This window comes from Melospiza georgiana, chromosome 1 (assembly GCF_028018845.1).
Source record: "Melospiza georgiana isolate bMelGeo1 chromosome 1, bMelGeo1.pri, whole genome shotgun sequence".
Lineage (NCBI taxonomy): Eukaryota > Metazoa > Chordata > Aves > Passeriformes > Passerellidae > Melospiza > Melospiza georgiana.
This window is the reverse complement of record NC_080430.1, coordinates 146,353,392-146,373,445: the sequence shown is the minus strand read 5'-3', so window position 1 is coordinate 146,373,445 and position 20,054 is coordinate 146,353,392. Positions and strand designations below refer to the sequence as shown.

Sequence of the window (20,054 nt, the reverse complement as noted above, 5' to 3'; positions counted from 1 at the left end):
TACAGGCACTTTCCTTTTTAGTGATGCCTCCAAAGAACAAGTTCTTGACAGTCTGTAAGTATTAATTCTCTTTTTGAGCAGAAAGGTCAGCTACAGGTGAAGGACCTGTGCTGAGAATGCCTTTACACTGCTCTGTCTCTGGCCTCCATGAGGAATTGCTGGGAGCCCTTTCTCCAAGCCTGGATATATTTCTTCCTTTGGATATATAATCTTTCCTGGATATATAATCTTTCTTTGATAGATCATTCTTCTAAGGGCAGACTGATTGAGCCAAGATAGGAGCAGCTCAGTTGTAATTCAGCCTGGAAGTTGATAGTGATCTGGCCAAATGGATCCTCATCTGCATCTCTTCCTCTGAGCTCCTCTTTTTATTCACTTGCTGCCTTCTGTGCTGAATTCTGAGAAATCCACATGAGTCAAAGGAACAAGAAAGTGCCCAGGAAGACATTTAAATGCATTTAAATCACTTGAATTGGTGGGATTCAAACTTCAAGAAGCTGCTGAACTGGAAGCTGCTGCAAGCAGCAGCAAAGTCTTGGGATGAGCTCTGGGCCTTGCACTGCCCAAAACCTCTGCCATGCAAGGGAAAATAATTTCCAAGACCTGAAATTATGGCGCTAAGAGAAAGTGAAAACATTTTGTTTGAACCTGTTTTTTTCCCCCATGAAATTGCAAAAGTAGGTTTGCAGGATTCTTCTGAAGCTACAGAAAGGTGCCTGAGCATTGCTCCAGGAAAGTGTCCCCACTAGGATCAAACATCAGGAATGGGAAGTTCCTATGGCAGAAAAGAGTGACCATCACAACCCCCAGGATCTGAACTGGTCTTGTATGTTCTGCAAGTAGAAAAATGATGTCTTTTTACCTTAATAGAGCAACAGCCAGCTTAGGTAACACAAATCTATGGTTGCAGCAGAATTAAATGTGATTTCTCAGTAGCCAATCTAAATTGCTTGTGCCCTAGGAAGGAAGGCAGAGCACCCTGAACTTCCTCTGCTCGAGAAACACCCCTCAGCCATCATCAGCCTTTGCTGGGTGGAGTTTGGGGTGTCTGAGGCGGTTGATGGTACAACCACACACACAACACACAAACATATGGAGAAAAAGAGATGCTGCACTGGAAAGGAATAAAAATTGGATTCTGGCTGCTTTCAGGTTGCTGAATTCAGAGAAATGCCATGAAAACAGTCATTGCAAATTCAGTTGCATTATAGGATCTCATGCAACTTCAGCAGTACTGCAAGCAACCTCAAGGCTCAGAAAGAACCATGGGAGCAATCTGTTTCAACTGTTCAAAATGCTGCATTTTGGCTTTGGCCACTTTTCTAATTTTATTACTACTGGTTTGAACTGCTAAAAGAGAGCTTTGAACTGGTAAAACACAGACCTCAAACCAATCTTCAAAAGAAATTTTTTGACCCTGTCTTAACTTCTGCAAAATAGGTAAAAACCTTCCACTCAATATTTTCTTTGTTATCATTTTCCTATTACTATGTTTTGAATTTGACAAAAAAATAAAATAAAATTCCTCTTGGCTCAGCTAAAGTCTCACTATGAATTCAAGAGTTTGAAACCATTCATCTCACAATGCTTTTGTTCTCATAACTTGCTAGAAACACCTCCCAAAGACTTCAAGACCCCAGTGTACCTGGCTATCACAAATGATCTTCTGCCCAACAAAGATCAAGCTGTAATTAAGACTGAGTGCTCCTCAGTTTGATTTCTCCAAGAAAACAATCACAGAATCATAGAATCATAGAATGGTTTGTGCTGGAAAGGACCTTAAAATCATCCAGTTCCAACCTGGTGCCATAGGCAGGGACACTTCCACCAGCCCAGGCTGCTCAGAGCCCCATCCAAGCTCCAGCTGGGGCCACAGCCCAGCATTTGCGGCTGTGAAAGTGGGATGGGACAGCAAGATGAACATTCAGCTGTGCATGGAAGAAATATTTTCTCCTTTCATCAAAAAGTGAGAGAATAGAAGTGATGTTTATCTTGGGAGCCCAGGAAGTTATGATACCCTCTTTAAAAAGGTGAAATTTGCACCTTGAGTGTGACCTCAGGCTGCCTGAAGATTCAGACAAATATGTGGCCTTGTTACTGAACATCAGTGAAAAATGTACCAAATATTCCCAGTTTACAGGGTAACAGATCAGCAAACAGACATTGACTGACTGGAAACAGCCTATTCAGTCCCAGCTGCTCCTTCTGCTGCCCTGGCTGCCCCTACATGTCCTCCCTGTGTCCTCCCTGTCCACCCCAAGGAGAAAGTACTGCCCTGGTTTAAATCTTCCTGAAGCTCTGAGCATGAGGAACTGCTCAATGCTGAAACCTCGAATAATTGTTTGCTCAGACTTTTAACAACTTCTTGCCAAACTTTTCCATTTTGTTGTTTTTATTTTGTCAAATTGAAATAGAATCAGCTTTCAAATTCTTTTTAGTGAGCAAAAAGCTTGATTCCCAAGCAAAAAAACTTTTCCAAAAATTTGTTTCCAAGAAAGAATAATAATGAAAAAGAAAGAGCTTAGCTTAGCACATATTAATTTAAAAAAAATCTCTTTTTCATTTAGGTCATTCCATTCAAAAGAAAACTCTGAGTTTCTTTAAATCATTGCTGAAGAATTTCCATGGGTTTATGCTCCTGTCAAAGTTTTCAGGTGTCAGACCACTATTTCCACACCTGGGATGTGTCAATTCCTCAGTTAGCCCTGAACTAAATTACTGATGAAATAAATGGCAGCAGGTTTGGGCACAGAAAGGAACCATCTGGTGGGGATGGGGCTAACAGATGTGCTCTCACTGTTGGTGCCTCTGCACACAGCTCAGAACTGCACTGCCATACCCCTCCTTGCTCACCTGCTCATTAATAATGCAGCATTGCTCTTGAGGTGCTGAGGGATCCCATCCATCATGCCAGGCCCTGCTCACTACCAGAAGTTGCCGTCCCAAAGTAGAAAAGCCCTAATGCTCCAGTGAACTGTTGTTCCAGACTGCAATGCAAGATATTTCCTATTACCATCTGTATGGCAGATTATCTTTGTCAAGTGAACAGTTTGCCTTATCTCTCTCTCTGAGTGACCACATTCACACCTCCCTCGGGAGGGGACATTGCTGATAACAGCTATTGAATGTCACTGCATGACTGATAAGAACTAGAACATCCCATTGTGAGATGCTCTGCCCAGAGGGAGGAGCCAAGCATTGCTACCCAGATATAATCCAGAGGTTTTGAGACACCAGCACGGTTTTCTCCATGGGATTCCCCAGAGGAACAGCAGCTGCCTCTTCTTCCACTGGATCTTCAGAGGAGGAATACATCCTTCTCTACAGGATTCCCTTGCTCCAGCAGAACCACCCCTGACACTCCAGGAGGGCTGCAGCCACAATTCCAATGGGACTGCCACCAACACCCTGAGCCACAGGGTGTCAGGTTGGGTTCTGACTCTGTCAGTGTTGTTCTAGTGTACTGCATTGTTTATTTTATCATTTTATTTTTTTTCCTTCCCTATTAAAGAACTGTTATTTCCTGCTCCCATATTTTTGCCTGAGAGCCCCTTAATTTAAAATTTATAGCAATTCGGAGGGGTGGGAAGGGTTCACATTCTCCATTTCAGGGGAGGCTTCTGCCTTCCTTAGCAGACTCCTGTCTTTCCAAACCAAGACAACTGTGTGCACTGGCCTTGGAAGAAAGTGAAGCACAGGACCAAATCCTCAGGAACTGAGACAAAAAATCTGCTCCCTGAATGGTACCTGGAGTGATATTGATCACAGCCACACAGGGAAGAGGTCATAGCAGGAAAAGAAAGCAAGAGCTTTTAAGTGCTACACCTACAAATTAATTTCCAATTCAGGTCTCCTCCTGAACAGATGAGAGCAATTCCTATTCCTCCCCACTCTGTCTTCTAGACACACAATCTCTGTTCACAGTTTCTTTGGGTATTTCACTATGAAATCAAGCTAAGCAATAATATGATTTAAGGAGCACATCCATGCTGTCAGGCACCCTGGACTCACCCAGACCCACATTTGCAATAGTCCAGCAAGGCTGACTTGATGGGCAGGCAGAGAGTTATTCCTAAGCAGAGCCTTGTTCTCATGGCTAATTCCTTGTTCTCATGGCTAATTCCTAACCAGACCTTTGGAGCAACAGGAAAGATGATGGCAGCAGAAAAACACTGCTCTGAAAGTGCAGGGTCCCACATCATTCAAGGTGGGAGGTGTGGACATTTGTTCTCCAGAAAAGCGGAAAAATATTTAATTTGGCAGATTCACAGTGCATCCCTTGTTCACTGAGCTGCAGGAATTATGAGATACCTGGGAGCTGCAACAAGGTGACAGCCACACCATATTTTCTTCCTGAAGTCAACTTTGGTGTTGGGCAGGCTGATCAACATTCATCTTTGTGCAATGAAATACAGTTTTCTGCAATTGATTATGGATCTTTCCCCTTCTGAACACAGAAGGTGCAATTATGAAATACAGAGACAGCATTTGGGAATGTGCTGGTTCTACTGAAGCTGTAGATTTGACAGCATCAGTCAAAGGGAACCTGTGTATTAGGGTGGGTCTGTTCAGCTGCAAACCAAGAGGGAAAAATGTTGTGAGCCCCTGGTACTGTGCAGGTCACTGCTGCTTTCAGCATGGAGAAACTGCATGGACTGGGGAGCTGTGCCTGCCTGTGCAGGACAATGTCCATCTAGAGACAAGCCACCTTAAAACTAGGATATGTGTGGTGTGGACTTGGGGATTCAGAGCTGCAGTGTTCAGAAAGCCCTGGAGGAGCTGCTTGTCAGAGACTGCTTCCCATGGGAGAGGGAAGTGTCATCTTGGAAATGAGTGGGTAAGGAAAAGGAGGCTGGAAATAGATTTTCAGTTTTATATTTCTGAAGACAGAAGTTGTCCTAAGACAGGGCAATTTCTTCCTCTGTTTGGGGATGTGATAAGTGACATCCTTGGAATGACTGGAGTGAAATCTTGCAGTTACCAAAGGCAGTGTAAAGAAACTTGCCCTTAGGATCATTGCCAGCCCATGGGATATTCTTCTCCCAAGGGCTGAATTTGAAATAGGAGTGGGATCCCTGTACAAACCAGAGCTGGGTTCTACGTGAGAAGGACTGACAGCTGTAAATCATAGTGTAGTTCTGGGCTAAATTCCTTGAAATTAAAATATGTGTCAGGTACTTCAATCAATCTTTTGTGAAACTGGGTGTTCAGAAGCAAGAAATGAGGTAAAATTTAACTGGGGGGTTAAGAGAGACTCAAAAGCCATCTGGACAAGAACCTGAGGTTTTGGTGGCCCTGCAGGAGGAGGAGGAGTGGACTGTGTGACCTCCAGTGTCCTTTCCAACCTCAATCAAGCTTTGATTTGTGACTATCTGAAGACTTCTTCCACTGAGGTTATCAGGATTCCCCCAGACTAGGACTCGAATACAACACTTGTTGTACTCCTACAACACTTGAGTGTTGTAAAGCAGATTGTGTACCATGAGGGCTTGCCAGACAACATCCCTATTTCAGTGTGTGTGATGCTTTACACAACCACTCACAGCCCCACCCACAGCTGGTGGTGAAGTTGTACCATTTATTCAATCATCCTCATATTTCACCATCAGTGATGGAAAACAAGTCATGGAGAAACACAATTCTGGCTCACAAGACACTCCAAGCAAAGGCCTTTTCTGTCTTGCTCCACCAAAAGGGACTGAGGATTTTGCAGTGGGTCTGTTTAGCAATTTAAAACTGATATTCAGAGGTTTCTGCTATATGTAACCACCACTCCTTCCTCTCTTCTACTTCCAATTGTGCCACATGACCATTCCTATTCTGCAGAAAATTGGAAGCATTGGATAAATATTTCTAGAAAATACCTAAAAGGTACTGGTTTGTTGAGCCTGGCTGCTTCTTCGTATGAAAACAGGCAGCATAAAGGAAACCAGGGAGTAAATTTCTTGCAAGACACATTTTTGCAAGTATGACTTCCGCAGATCTGAAGGCAAAAAAGGAATTTGATGGGTGCCTTTTGTAAAAAGCAGTCACAGGCTGCACCTCCTGGTAACTCTATAGTGACTGATATTGAATCCATTGCACAATCAGATTTCCACTGATGACATTCCAACTGATTATTTTGATGCTAAGGGAAAATATCCAATTGAGAGGCCCACTTTGACAGGGAGATACAATACTATCTTAGGCAAAGTATGGAACCTTAAAATTATCTGAAATTAAATGGAGAAATCATTGGAGTCAGTAACGATTTTAATACATATTCCTTAGAGTTGCCATCTGAAATGATAGGAGTTCAAATGTCTGGATTTGGGGTTGATTGTGTGATGTCCCAGCACCTGGAAGGGAGACTCTCACCTTATTTTCATTCACTCATAGTCAGGAGGGGGAGTGAGAAATTCCAAGAGGCTCAGAAAAAGTCATAAAGCATGAGACTGAGTGAAAGAAAGTGAAAGACTCGTGATGACCCATCTTTATCTGCTTGCTCTCCTTCCCTGAAGAATTTTTTCAGACAGCCCTTTGACTTTTAATGATTTAGTGCTGTCCTGCCCTGTGTGCTAAAGGGCCATGCCTGAAAATGAATCATGATAATGTGGATTCAACCATGTGAAAGGGTTGAGCTCACTGGGTTGAGAAATGGAAAAGTTTTGGATGAGTAGTTTTTTCACGAAAGTCAAGGACTGGGATGGTCAGAGCTGAGCACAGATGGAAACCCAAGGTTTGAAGGTACTGCTGCAATGTAAGAACCTTGCTGGCTGAAATCCTGCTTTCTGTCTCAAAAACAAGGACTGTGCAAAATGATGGGACAAGATTATGGATGCACACACACATTGTGACTGTGACAGGGATTCAGCAAAGGGACTATGAGTGAATTATGGATGCTCTTTTGATTGGTTCTCAACAATCTTTTAATGGCATTAAGGCAGTGTGAAGTTACAATGTATTGATTTTCTTCTGCCCATGCAGTAATTTGCAGTGGTGGAGATTTATTGTCCACTTCATGTTTTCATGAGGCTGGCAGGCAGCAAGGGCGATGGCAGCTGGTCTCCCATTCCTATGGATGCTCTGAGGAGGGGAGTGCCAGGGAACTCAATGCTTGGGGACAGCAAAGTGGGCATGGGGGTTTCTGTGGCCTCATTTCCACATTGCCATACAGGGATGTTCTCTGCTAGGCCAAAGATGCTGCAGCTGCAAACCAGGGAACACTTTTTGTGCTAGCTCTTGGACCAGGGGACCTGTTCTGGCAAGTCTTTCCCTCAAGTGAGCACTGTGAAAGTATTTTAGAGCTGCTGTTTTATTTTGTTTGTTGTTCTTTTTCTTTTAATGAATTTTATCCACTTTGGGACCAGCAGCATCAGCCCTAGAGTTATTTTGATTCTGAACATACAGCTAATATAGGCTCTGGCTTCCACTGCACAGAAAACAGCTTGGAGCAGTAGCTACTCTTCATTAGGTTCATCTGCAGTCTAGGGAAGGAAGAGCTGCCTGTCATAACTATATTTTATTTTTCTGCACAGCTTTGAGATTTCATGGACATCTCAACCACCCTTCCACCACCAGATTTAGGATCAGACCCTGATCTCAGTCTCCCCAACATGACTGTTGTGTGCCTGACCTGGTTTCATGAAGCTCATGCAATGATCTGGATGCCAGTGTGACATTTTTATCAGTTTGACCTACTGCTGATCACAGAACATAGTTTCAAGTTAAACTAAGCTATAGGTTTTAAAAATAAAGATCAAGCCTGCAACTCTGACTTAAGATCAAATCCAAGAATGCTTTATGCTTGGCTTGTTTATTCTGTCTTGTTCCAACCAGTTCTTTTTGGGCTACACTTTTTGTTGGTTTAAGCCACATCTTAGATTCCTTCAATGGTGATCCTTAAGAAACAAGCCCTTAAAAAAGTTTGACAAGTAGCTGTAAGGAAGGAGGACATGGATGCACAAAGAGGGGAGAGGAAATGTTGCTGAACACAGAAGTCACAGGACAAGATTCAGGCTGGGTGTTTGAACAATGCAGCTGAGAGAGCACAGCCCGTGTCTGGGCTAGCAACCCCCAAATCAGCCCACATGGGCCTCAGGTCTCTTTTAAAGCCAGGTTGCTCTTGCTGCCTGAATAATCTGGGCTCTCAGGGTGGTACTTGCAGTGTCTCACTTGGCATTCATCAGTAGGGGCTTCCAGACCATGCTCAGTCACACTGGTAGATTTTGTGGCACCCAAGTACTGAGTTTTAACAAAATGATTAAAAGCAAGGTAGGTTTGTGTGTGAATGGAGTCCTCCTGAAAGCTTTTGGAGCTTCCAAGGAAAGAGCATGAGGATGCTTGATGGAGCTTACACCAAAGGTTGAGTGGAAGCTGCTGTTAGAGACAGCTAAAAATGGGATTAGTTCTTGTCACCCTAAATGAGAAACTGGAAGCCTTGAAGTACTGCAAAAATTTTGCTTGATAAGATAGAGGAGCCAGAAGAAGGACAGAAAAGGGCAATAAAAATCAACATCAGTGCTTACACTGAACCTGAGAACCCACATTCTTCTATGGTTATACAGCTTCACCCTCCATGCACAGTAACTGATTTTCCACTTTCACTTTCCTTCTGGATGGTCCAGCTGAGTGTTTATGTGGCTCTACCAGAATACACTCTGTGTGTTAATGTGATGTTTACCAAGCACTCCTGTGTTTGTCATTCACAAGAATCCAGATGACCTATGAAAAAGCCAAGATAAAGCCATATTATCTTGACCAACAGATACAATCCTGTTTTCCTCTGATTTTAGGCTATAACCTCTTTGAGTAAACCAGTTTTCTGTTTGATGGGGGTCAGCATAACCTGCTGGGAGATGCTTATCTGGAGTCCCTCCGCACGTTCCTGTCAGAGCCTGTTAGAGTCTCCTGGCTGCCAGCTCCAGCTCGGCAGAAGCACTTGCTTTTGATTACAGACATCTCCAGTGTCAGCCAAGGAGGTGGATATCAAACCTGAGCACGCTGGGTGCTGCCAGCAACACTTCATAAATAACAGTAATGGAGTGTAATTGCTCATTAAGCCAAACCACAGCCCTGAGCCCTCCCTCTGGCCAAACTCCCTCCACCATCAGTGGGAGCTTTGCCAGCAGGTGTGCAATAGGGATGTGGTCCCCAGCAGTGGTACCATCAATGGGGTACTGCAAAACCACTGCTGGGGGCTGATTCAGATCCCCTTGAAACTGCTGTGTGCCTTTGGATTGATTTAGAAGACTTTAGCCAACCTCCCTTGCTTTACACTGCTCAGCCAGCACGGCTACATCTGCGCAGCAGTTATCCCAGATGGAATATGGAGGAGGAGAATTCCTGACACTGAGCTGTGGGATTTTAATTTTAGAGAGGCGATGGAAGCTCTTTCCTGTTGGGTCTCAAGTGGTGGCTTGTATGGGCGTGATTTGAGGCTTGAAAATATCTCAGAAGCCTGCCACTGAAAAACCCCTCCATGTAACTGATATTGAAAAGTGTTGTGTCTCTGTGTGTTATAAAAGCCAAACAAGCTGGTGTTCCTTCCTATCAATCACCTATTGCTATCTGACATTGGTGCAACCCTTTGCAAGTGAAAATAATTTACTGCCTCCCCTCCCCATGAAAATTATTTACCATCCCCATTTCGGTTTGAACATTACTGTTGTGGTTCAAAGCTGTGATGAATTGCTTAGCTATAAATTGTCTTTCCTCTCCCCTTCTCCTCCCACCTCTTCCTAATGCAGCACTGGGATGAAGGTTAAGGCATAGGGTGTTATCTGCAGCAAGAGCTCATTCTCAGTGCCCCATACATCCTCGCTAATGCTTATGGCTCCCCTGTGGCATTGGCAAGTGTAATCGCTATTGTACTGAGCTAGAACAGGAGCTGGAGAGAGATAAATGGCCTAGTTATCAAAACTTCCTAGCCTCCCACAGCCCTCCTTGGGAATTCAGCTATAAATGACATTCAAATGATGCTGATAGATGTTAGCAGAGCAGGCAGCAGAACGTGAGCTGCGCCCAGGCCAGCTCCTTCCTGCTGATAATGCCAGGAGAGCTCAGCATCCCGACCCTGACTGCTGACACTGGAGGCATTGCATGAGGTACCACTCTGCTCTCATCGCCTTCCAGACAAATCCCTGGGGTGGCAAAGGTTCAAAATCAGATGGTGACTGAGACACATTACTACTGGAGCTTGCAGAGCAGAAGGAAGAAGTGTTTTTGTCTTCTTTGGCACAGAATTTGTTCAATTTACACCCTCAGAGGGTGAAATATGGGAGGGAAAACAGCCTTTCTTCCACCCAGCTCTGCAATGACAGAAGTGTGGTTTTTGAGTGACCTGGGATTGTCTGGTTGAAATTTGTATGGCCTGTGCTAGGTCCAGAAACCACCTCCAGCAGCTCCCTTTGCATCTGCTGTCCTTCCTGGTGTGTGAAACAGGGGAAGGACTGCTCAGATCATAAATCCCTCAGGAATGGAACAGGAGCAGATAGAGTAGGTGGCAAATCTGCTTCTGAGTCTGGAAGGGCTTTTGGGTGTTTTGGCATCTCTACAGGAGATACCAGGAAAACTCCCCCATCTGGAGGAGGAGAACCTCCCATGAAAACCACCAGCAACCTGTAAGGCTTTGCATTTTATTTTATTTTATTTTATTTTATTTTATTTTATTTTATTTTATTTTATTTTATTTTATTTTTATTTTTAAAATTAATTTTATTTTTTATTTTATATACCATTTTACAGTCCATATTATTTTATCATTTATTTAATTTTATTGCATTTTATTTTATTTTTAGACCCCTTCTATCCTCCCAAGGTGTATCTATGAGAACGCCCAGCCCTGAAGGCAGGTTTTTACACGACAGCAGCGCTCAGAGGGGATGTTTCTAGCGCGTTGTGGAAGAAATCCGAGGGCACCAAAGGTGTAAGGCACACAAAAGCTTGTCTCTTCCCTTCTTCCTTATAGCCTAGAAACGGAAAGGAAAAGGGTCCGCGCTGTTGACCACATCCCGCCCGGTTTTAGGTCCGAAGATGGACCGGGGGAGGTTCACACGGCACAGCGGAGCGAGGGGAGCTCCGGGGTCACAGGCTCGGGGTCTCAGCTGGGCTGGGACCGGCGCCGCTCCCGGCAGAGCCTCCCGGGAGGGCACGGGAGCGGCATCTCCGTGACAGAGCCGCGCTCCAAGGCGCTCTGTCAAGGTGGGATCGGGGCTGCCCGGCCGTGCTGCCCCAGCCCGGCCCGCGGGCGGAGGCTCCGGCTCGGCTCGGCGCGATCCGCAGCGGCCGCCAGCGCCTCCAGCCGCCCACTCGCCGCCTCTCCCGGCATCCCTCATCCCCATCCTCCGCTCCTTCCTGCTTCGGCGGTGGAAGCAGCCCCCCGCCGGGGGCCGGGAATGCCCTCCCCTCCCCTCCTCTCCCTCCCTGCAGCCGCAGCGGGGGAGGGGGGCTGTGATGCTGCAGGGGGATCCCCGGGAGCCGAGCGGGGTCTCCCCTTCCGCCGGCTGCCGGGATCTCCCCGCTTCGCGCCGGCGGCGGCTGCTGGGGGGCGGCACCCGGGGGGTGGGGGGACACGGGCAGGGGGACAGTGCCGTGGGGGGGGCCGGGGCCGGTGTCCCCCACACCGCGGATGACTCGACAGCCGGGGCTGGGGGAGCGGGGGGCGGGCGCCCGGCTATTTGCTGGCTGCATACAATGGGCCACTCCCTAACGTGAGGGCTGGGGGGAGGCAGGAGCTGGGAGAAGGAGGAGGAGGAGGAGGAAGAGGAGGCGGGGTGGGGGGGGGGGGAAGAAGGGGCTCGGGCGTCGGGCTGGTAAATAAACTCGGCGATGATTCCCCTCCCTCGCGCCGGCCCAGGTGCGCGCCGCGCTCCTGCCCGCCCGCTGCCCGCCGGCGGGGGTGACCTGACGGGGATGTGACCGCCTCCCCTGCCCACCGCTTCTACCCCCTCCCTCCAGATATATATATATATATGTATACATATATATATATACACACACAAATACATTCACAGATGAATATATCTATATAAATATATAGAGAAGTCATTTTGGGGGGAGGGACGGGGAGCTCGGATCATGGCCCTGGGGCTCCCGGGGCTGTCGCCGCCGATCTGCAGCTCGCCTCCGGGGCCCGACCATGGGGCTGAAGGCGCGGCGCGGCGCGGCGGGCGGTAGCGCGGCCGGCGGGGCGGCGGCGGCGGCGGGGCGGCGAGCGGCGGCCGGCGGCGACCCCGAGCAGGGCTCGCTGGCCCTGGGCACCGGCGGCGACCGCGACGGGACGCTGCTGCTGGAGGGCGGCGGGAAGGAGGAGGGCGGCAAGCGGAGCCCGCCGGGACTGGGGCTGCTGGCGAAGACCCCCCTGAGCCGCCCGGTGAAGCGGAACCACGCCAGGTACCGCCGCATCCAAACTTTGATCTACGACGCCCTGGAACGACCCCGCGGCTGGGCGCTGCTCTATCACGCCTTCGTGTGAGTACGCGGGGCGCGGAGCGGGGCTCCGGGGGCGCGGCCGGGGCTGCCCCGGGGGGGTTATCGGCAGCGTTTTGCTTTATCATCCTCGGGGTGAGGCGCTCCGGGTGCCTGGAGCAAGGGTCTGCTACGGGGTGTGCTGCCGAGCGGCTTTATTGCTCTTATGTCGTCGGGTTTTCCAAAAGGAGCAGCTGCTCGTAACTCTGTGTTTCTGACTTGCCCGTACCTCCACGTTGCCTTGGAGTGGCATTCCCGAGCCTGTATGTCTGAGGCACCGGAGGAGGGATGCCAGAAAAACCCAAGCTCCGGGCGGGTTTAAGGCTCGAAGTGCTCCAGGGAACGCGGCCAGTTCAGCTCAGCCCGGAGCGTGAGGCTCAGCTGCTGTTGCAGACCGCGGGCGAACCGATCCCTTCCGTAGCTGAAAGCGTCAAATGAAAACCATCGGGTTTCGGTCCGATAAGCATCACCCCGCAGTGCAAGAAACCCGAGCATTGCAGCGCTGTCAACCAGAAAGTTACACTGACCACAAGTGAACCGAGAGGAAATAAACTCGTTTTATGGCCCATAGGTGACAAGTCAAGAGAATGACAACTGGTTTGCATTCCTAAAAATTCTGTTGCCTTAAGTTGTCGTAAGGAATATCAAAAAGATCATTCTGTCAACATCACGGAATGGAGTTGGCAGAGTCGTATAAAAATAAATGTTTTAGTGTTGTGAATGTGTTTGAGAACCCAGGGGTTTGTCAGTGATCCCGGTGATAGTGTTTTTCTTTGGCACTAGAAGGTGTGCAGAGCTCTGTGTGACACGGGATTTAAGCAGTGATTTTTGAAATTGGTTTATTTGCCAAAGACAAACAAAGCTCTCTAGGCTGCATGGGTTGTGAGCCTGGCTCTCGGGAAGTACTGATCATTGGCATAGTCCTTGCACCTGCAAATAAACAACTTGAGTGTAGGGCTGTGATTTTACCTTCAGGCACGTTTTTATTATGTTCGCAGTGTTTTAGCCCTGAGCAAGAGTTAGAAGGCAACCATCACTACAGAGTGCTGCTTATGTACCACTTATTCACTGCTGCTCCCTTCTCTTCAGTGTTTATTCATCAAGTATATCTTGGGACTCAGGTCTTGTTTTCCAGCTTAAAATCTGAAACTGGAAACTGGATGCTGTGACGCTTTTTTGGTTCTTTCACCTCTTTTTGCCACAGGAAAACTCATGCTAGCAAGCAGGCAGTGGCAGCACTTGAAGTGTGTTTTGCTGGGAAGGCTCTTAGGTCTGGAGCTTGCTGTTGTGTTCAGTATTGCATAATCCTGCTGGAGAAAGTGACAGCTGGACAGAGGGACACCCCTTTCATCCTGCCTTGGCCAGCCCACACCCCTCAGTGAGGCTTTAGCTCGCAGCAGAGCATTCCAAGCAGTTTGCACCCCTCTGTGACAGCTGGGCTCATGTCTGGATATAAGCAATAGGACAGTGGATGTGTCTGGAGAGGCTCAGGTGAGCTGAGAGATTCAGACAACTGACAATACTGTAATTGAATATTGAATTCATTGAATTGAGTTGAATTGAATATAATAAAAAAATTTACATTTATTTGCAGTGCTATAAGACTTTCCAAGTTAGAGCATTCATTTTAGATAACTCTTTAGATGTGTGGTTGACCTTAAGGTGCTTATGCAATATGGATCACAGAATGGGGAAAAAATCATGATGTTTGTAAAGTTTGATTCTTCTTAGGAGTGGACCTGACACTGTGTGGTCAAGTTCTCTTTGATGACTACTCACTCCTGCAAAACTGAAATGTCAGTCTGACTCACAAAAGTCAGTAACAGTCTTGTGAAAACCATCGGTGCCAAATTCAATATTAATGAAAATGAAACAAAACAAAACACTTCTAGAAGTCTTTATCCTTACAGGAAGTCAAACACACAAGTTGTCAGCCCAGCATAGACACTCCATCCCTCCCCAGGACATCCAGAGGATCTTGCTGTCCAAATTGGCCCCACTGAGTTTCTGTTCAGTCTCAGCTCCCTCTGAACTCAGATGAAGCTGTGGGTCTCACCTCACTGTAGGATCCAACCCTACAAAAGGAATCTGGTGGGAGTGATGGAGGAGTGTGCTGGGATGTGGCTGACAGAGCTTGCTCCTGCCACTGGAGGAGGAGGACCTGCTTGAGAGCAGGAGCTGTGGGGAAGCAGCATCTCAGTTGATACCCAAAGTCTTTATTCTTGCCTTCAAATGGATTGTCTTTTAACCTTTTTTCCTTCTTTAAAGGAGTCTGTCTCATTTGGAGGTGCTGCTGTGACACAGTGTAGTTCCATCCCAGCAGTCTCTCCGTGCTTCTTTTCACACTAGAACAGTTTACACTTTTCCTTGGGAAGGTGAGAGATTGCCAGTCTTCCCATAAAATCTATAAATTTGATCTTGTTTTAATTTTCAAGGAAAGTCCTATTTATGTTATCTTAATGACATATTATGATTTGTCTCATCTGAGTAACTTTGCAGTAAGTGCCATGCACCCACAATTAACCAGTGAGATTGTTGCTGTCAAATTCAAATAACTAGAGAATAAACAGCTGAGGGACAGAAGGGATTTGAGGATGGCTGGATGTGATGAATTCCTTGTAGATCCAAGCATTCAGAAGTGTTTAAGGAAGAGATGATGCAAAGCACTCCAATATTGTGTGTATCCCAGGGTCTGGGAGGCAGGTAGCTGCTGATGCAAGAGGGTTGAAACTTTTCCATCCTTTCTGAGGGTGTTGTGTGAGGGGCAGGAGGGGGCTGTGACAAGCTCTTGGTGAAAACTTTGCATGCCACAACTTTTGAAAGAGTGGCACTGATGGGATCTCATTAAATCATGCAGAGATGCACATCTGGCTGCAGAGGGGTCCGGATCCTGTGTGGATCTCACTGCTGTAATGAGCACATAAAAGAGGATCCTCTGTGGATCTCACTACTGCAATGTGCACATAAACGAGGATCCAGGATCCTGTGGATCTCACTGTTGGAATGTGCACATAAAGGAGGCTTTGGTTGCCATTGGGTGCCCTGGAATAATTTCTGTTTGAGGAAGTCATTCAAGGAGAGCTCATAAATGGGATCAGGCCCTGCCAAGCCCTAGGGACAGAGGTGCAGTGGAGAAAGGGAGTAATTCCTGATGGAAATTTTAGCATTCAGCTTTCACTGGCATTAATTAAGAGAAAGTGTTGTGAGATACTTTCCTTGTGATTCTTCCTTCTTCTTTGTTCTGCACAAGTGAATTTATCCAAGCCTGTCCTTGGGGATTTGGTCCCTAAAGAAGCCAGCTCTGTTTCCTTCCCTATCTGAAAATATTTGCTCTCTAGTAGCTCTACTAGACAAAAGATTTATCTTTTGTCACTCATGATGTTCCCCTTTGCTGGGTCACCCGGGTTCATGGTGTTCTTGGCAATATGGCAATGTCTTAGTGGTCCTACTTGGTAAGAAAAAAATGTTTTTCCCCATGAAAAATTTCATGTCTGTAAAGCTAAACTCTAGCTGAACATTTTCAGTATAAAGTAAAATAAAATAAAATAACCTGAGATTCTGAGATATTTAATTTGGAAATGTCTCTTGGGGGTTGCAGGTCAGGCTACAGCCTATCCCTGTTCTTTTCTGAGCTCATGTCACTGTAGGTACAGCTGATGTTCCCATGATGTTCTGCATTTTCCTTTGTGTTAGGCAGTGCAATATTTTGTAGGAAACCCCTGCAGTTGTGCTTCGTGGGATGTGTGCTGTGGTCAGGGAGACAGACTCAAGACCTGTCCGCCTCCACAAACCATCCAAATGCTTTATTTATGCACAGAAGCATTAATGAGTAGAATGAAAAATTGAAACAAGTAAGATTTTTTATTTTTCCAGTGTTGTTTTTAGCTGTAAGCACAAAATATTTGGTGGATAAAGGACAGAGTACAGAAAGGTAACATAATACAGATTGTTTGGAATTGCAATTTGTGGAAAATTTTTAACCTGACTTAAAGAGAGGATGAAGGAGAAGTAATTAGGAGATATTCTCATTTTCATATCATCTTCTGAGACAACTACAGCCTTTACTTTCACGGAAAAAAAAGACTAGATAAAGGTTAGGGATTAGATATTGCTTTTGGGGAAGTGTGCAGCATCACCTGCACTCTGCTGGTGTAGATCCCCACGATGTCCCTGCTGATGTGAGGGGGAAGCCATGGGGAACATTAGACAGCCCTTCTCTGTTTGCCATGCAGTCTTCTCTCAGTTCTGCCTAATACCTGGAATAAGAAGAGGAGGCAGAGTCATGAGATCTATCAAATCAGCATTTCTGGGAAGCACCTCTTGCCTGACTGACTGTAGGTGGGCTGCTTGCAGGAAAGAGTGTCATGGGATTGGGGAGCAGGGTGAAGGTCTGGAGGTTTTCCATTATTTTCCTCTTTGCCCTTCAGGAGATGCTCCATAAGATGTGCTCTCCCTCTGTGAGCCATCTGGAGGGAGATGGGAGAAGGTTGGGGGTAAAAAGAGGGACAACTATGAATCCTTTCTTGCCTTTTTTGGCGTGGACTTGTATCTGAGGGAGTCCCTTGGGCAGCAGAGCCAGCCTGGTCCATTAGCAAGTGCCCTTTGCTTATGTGTGTGCCAATATGAGTTCTGCTTTAATTATTGATGCTAATTCATCATAATGCATGGATAAATATTCTGCAGTATACTTTGTAAAAACTAATGAAGTCTTAGTCATTGGAGACCTCACCACACACCTCTGCTCCTGCAGCTCCACCGAGGCTCGAGGAGCTGCCCTGGGATTGTGAGTGCCCTGGGGATGTGGCTGTAGCTCAGCTGCTGGCATCAGCTGGCACAACAGAACAAGGCTGGGATTTGCTGGGGGAAGGACAAGGGGTAGCACAGCCTGGGGAAAGCAGTGCCTGGGTAGTTGTGGAAACTCAGCACATCCCTTTGGATGTCCAGAGTTGTTGAGAATTCCGTCGGGGGGCTCAGACACCCTGGCATGCTGCCCGGAACACCTGGTGGCTTGATTTTGACCCTCCCAACGAATTGCCAGCCTGGTGTGGGGATGTCAAAGCCACACAGGTTTGAATAGTGTAATAATAGAGTATTCACAGGGTGAAAATGTAGATTTTAGGATTTTTGGTATAGGGGTTATGGGAACAACATGGAGGAATCAGGGTGTGTCTAGTCCTTCTTTCTTCTTCTTGTTCTCCATTTTCTGCAGTGCTGTTGGCACTTGGGGGTTGGTTTAGAGTAGAGGTGCACTGTCTAACATAGGTGATAGGTATTGGGAATTAAGAGTAAATATGGTATACTTAATATAGTTTGTAGTATAAAAAGACAACACTGCCCAGGGGCGGTCAGAGTCCTTGTGGCTGCCTTGCTTTGCAGACCTTGGTTGGGCAAAAAGAAAATTTGGTAGATAAGAGTTAATAAACAACCTGAAGACCGAGAAGTGAAGAGTCCTGACTCATTCTTCAAAAGCGTGGGCTGCTGCAGAACCATCCTATGCATCTTGGGGCAGAGAACAAAACAGCCAGCCCAAGAGGTAATGGGTGGCTGGTGATCCCCAGCTGCAACTCTGGAGTCCCCTCAGCAGCTCACAGATGCCCAATGCTTGTTTAACCATCCAAACTTCCTTTGAAATTATGGACCAGGCCCTTTGGTGGGAATAAGTGTTCACCTGCAGCCCCAAATCTTTGTGCAGGGGCATCAGTGCTCAGAGCCAGGCCCACTCCCCAGTGGGTGCCCCCAGGTTGGATTGGTTTGCCCTGTAATCAATGGTGCCATTACTGCACTGCCACTTGCCAAGTTTCTGTGCTGCCATGGCTCCAGGGCTGCCTGGTGCACAGGGTGTGCCTCAGTGTCCCCCAGGCCCTGCAGGTCACTCCCCAGCTCAGAGCAGCCTCCTCTGGATGGGCAGGGGAATCCCTGGAATGTCAGGGGAAGCAGCGCTGCCAGTGCCAGCAAACACTCTGCAGCTGGGCTTTCACTCTGCCAGCTCAGCTGAGGAATAGCCCCTCAAATAGAAGCCACAGTCCCTGGTGTTAGGTCTATCAAACTGAACAGTCCCAAATTTAATCAGTTTGACAAGCAATGATACAGCATAGCCACTGCAGCAGGTAGAAAATCACGTTTTTCTTCTCTTTTGAGAGACTTGGTGTGAGGAGCAGCAGCAGCTCAGTGCCACCTCAGCAGTTGTGGTGACACTGTCAGTGGGAAAGCCCAGGACCAGATTTATCTCAGTATCGCCAGCCTGGGCTCTGGTCAGAGGTATCACTCCTCATAAAAGCCATCCCAGCCTCTTCCCAGCCTCTGTTTGTTCCTTGCTGCAAACAATGGATCATGGGAGGGCACAGCAGGGTCTGGGACAGCTGCTGGGTGCAGAGGACACCTGAGCTTTATTCTTGTTTTCATCTGAAAGAGAGATTCGGGAAATGGTACAAAAATGAGCAGGGAGAGGCTTTCTATGCTTGTTTTGCTCATTTTGCTGTAAAATGTAGGAACACTCAAAACAAATTTAATGGAAATAAATAGTAACTAAAGCCTAATTTAACACCAATCCATCTTAACAGCTGGATTAAAAAATAATACATACATATAATGCCAGTCATCTATCAGTGTGCTTTCGTGTGCAGGTGAACATGAAGGTGCCCCAGCCATTCCTACTTCTCCCAAAGGTCACCTCAGAATCCACTCAACCTGCACATTTCTTTTTTTTTTTGATAGCCAGCATCTTCAAATATCACTTGATTGAATCATTTTTATTTATAGCTTACCCAACATGCAAACCTGTGCATGTATGTAGAGCATAATTCTGTATCCCTTGACTGTCAAAAAGTCCTTTGTGGCATTGAGGTGCATGTGGAAGGTCAGACAATGGCATATTCAAGGACAATGCATATTCTAAACAAGGTCTGAACTTGAGGAATTTGATTTAATAGCTGGAAGAAACTTTCTGATCAAAATTGATCAAGTGAGCATTAAGATAATTTATATGTTGTTTACAAACATAAATGACTGGTGACCTTAGACACAGCCAGGTGGCTGGGTGCTACCATGATCAGCCTTGCATGATATCAATAAATAATAATGTTTATTCTTGTGTTTAATAACATTATAGTCCCTTTTTTACTTAAGAATGCCATACTCTCTTGTGCATGAAACTTTACAGGAAGAATGGAGCCATGCATCTGCTATTGCTTCTGGCAGATCCTGTATTAAATGGGATAACTTAAATATTAATAGCTTTGCAGGGAATAAGCTCCACGAGATCTGTTAAGTGTCTTAGGATGGTAGCTGGGAAACAGCATTTTCTGTGGAGAGAGGGACATGCCCTGGGATATTTAGGTTTTGGTAACCTACTTGGGAAAAGGCACTTTTGGAGAATTTCCAGGCTGGAAATCTGTAAATTGCCTTTCCCAGTCTTAAGTGAGCACATTGCATAAATGTGTGTTTAACTTGGAGCAAATGAAAGGTCCCTCTGAAGTCAGGAGGAACCTGTCCAAGGTGACACTGGGCGGAGCAGAATCCAGAGCAGAAGATTGTGACTGGGATTTGGTGGAAAGCAGCATGAGGTACCATCATCTTCCTCTGTACAGCCAGCTCACTGTTCTGCTCAG

General features: G+C 46.5%; 1 protein-coding gene across 2 annotated transcripts in view; it reads left to right on the top strand.

Annotated features, from left to right (window-relative positions):
- The first annotated feature begins 11,797 nt into the window (after window positions 1–11,797).
- The window catches only part of KCNQ3 (potassium voltage-gated channel subfamily Q member 3), a 195,412-nt gene continuing 187,155 nt past the window's right edge, over window positions 11,798–20,054 (top strand). For both annotated transcript variants that reach the window (XM_058030111.1, XM_058030103.1), the window contains exon 1: window positions 11,798–12,450. In XM_058030111.1, coding sequence (XP_057886094.1) covers window positions 12,119–12,450 — 332 coding nt within the window. In that variant the 5' untranslated portion in view covers window positions 11,798–12,118. The remainder of the gene's footprint in view (window positions 12,451–20,054) is intronic.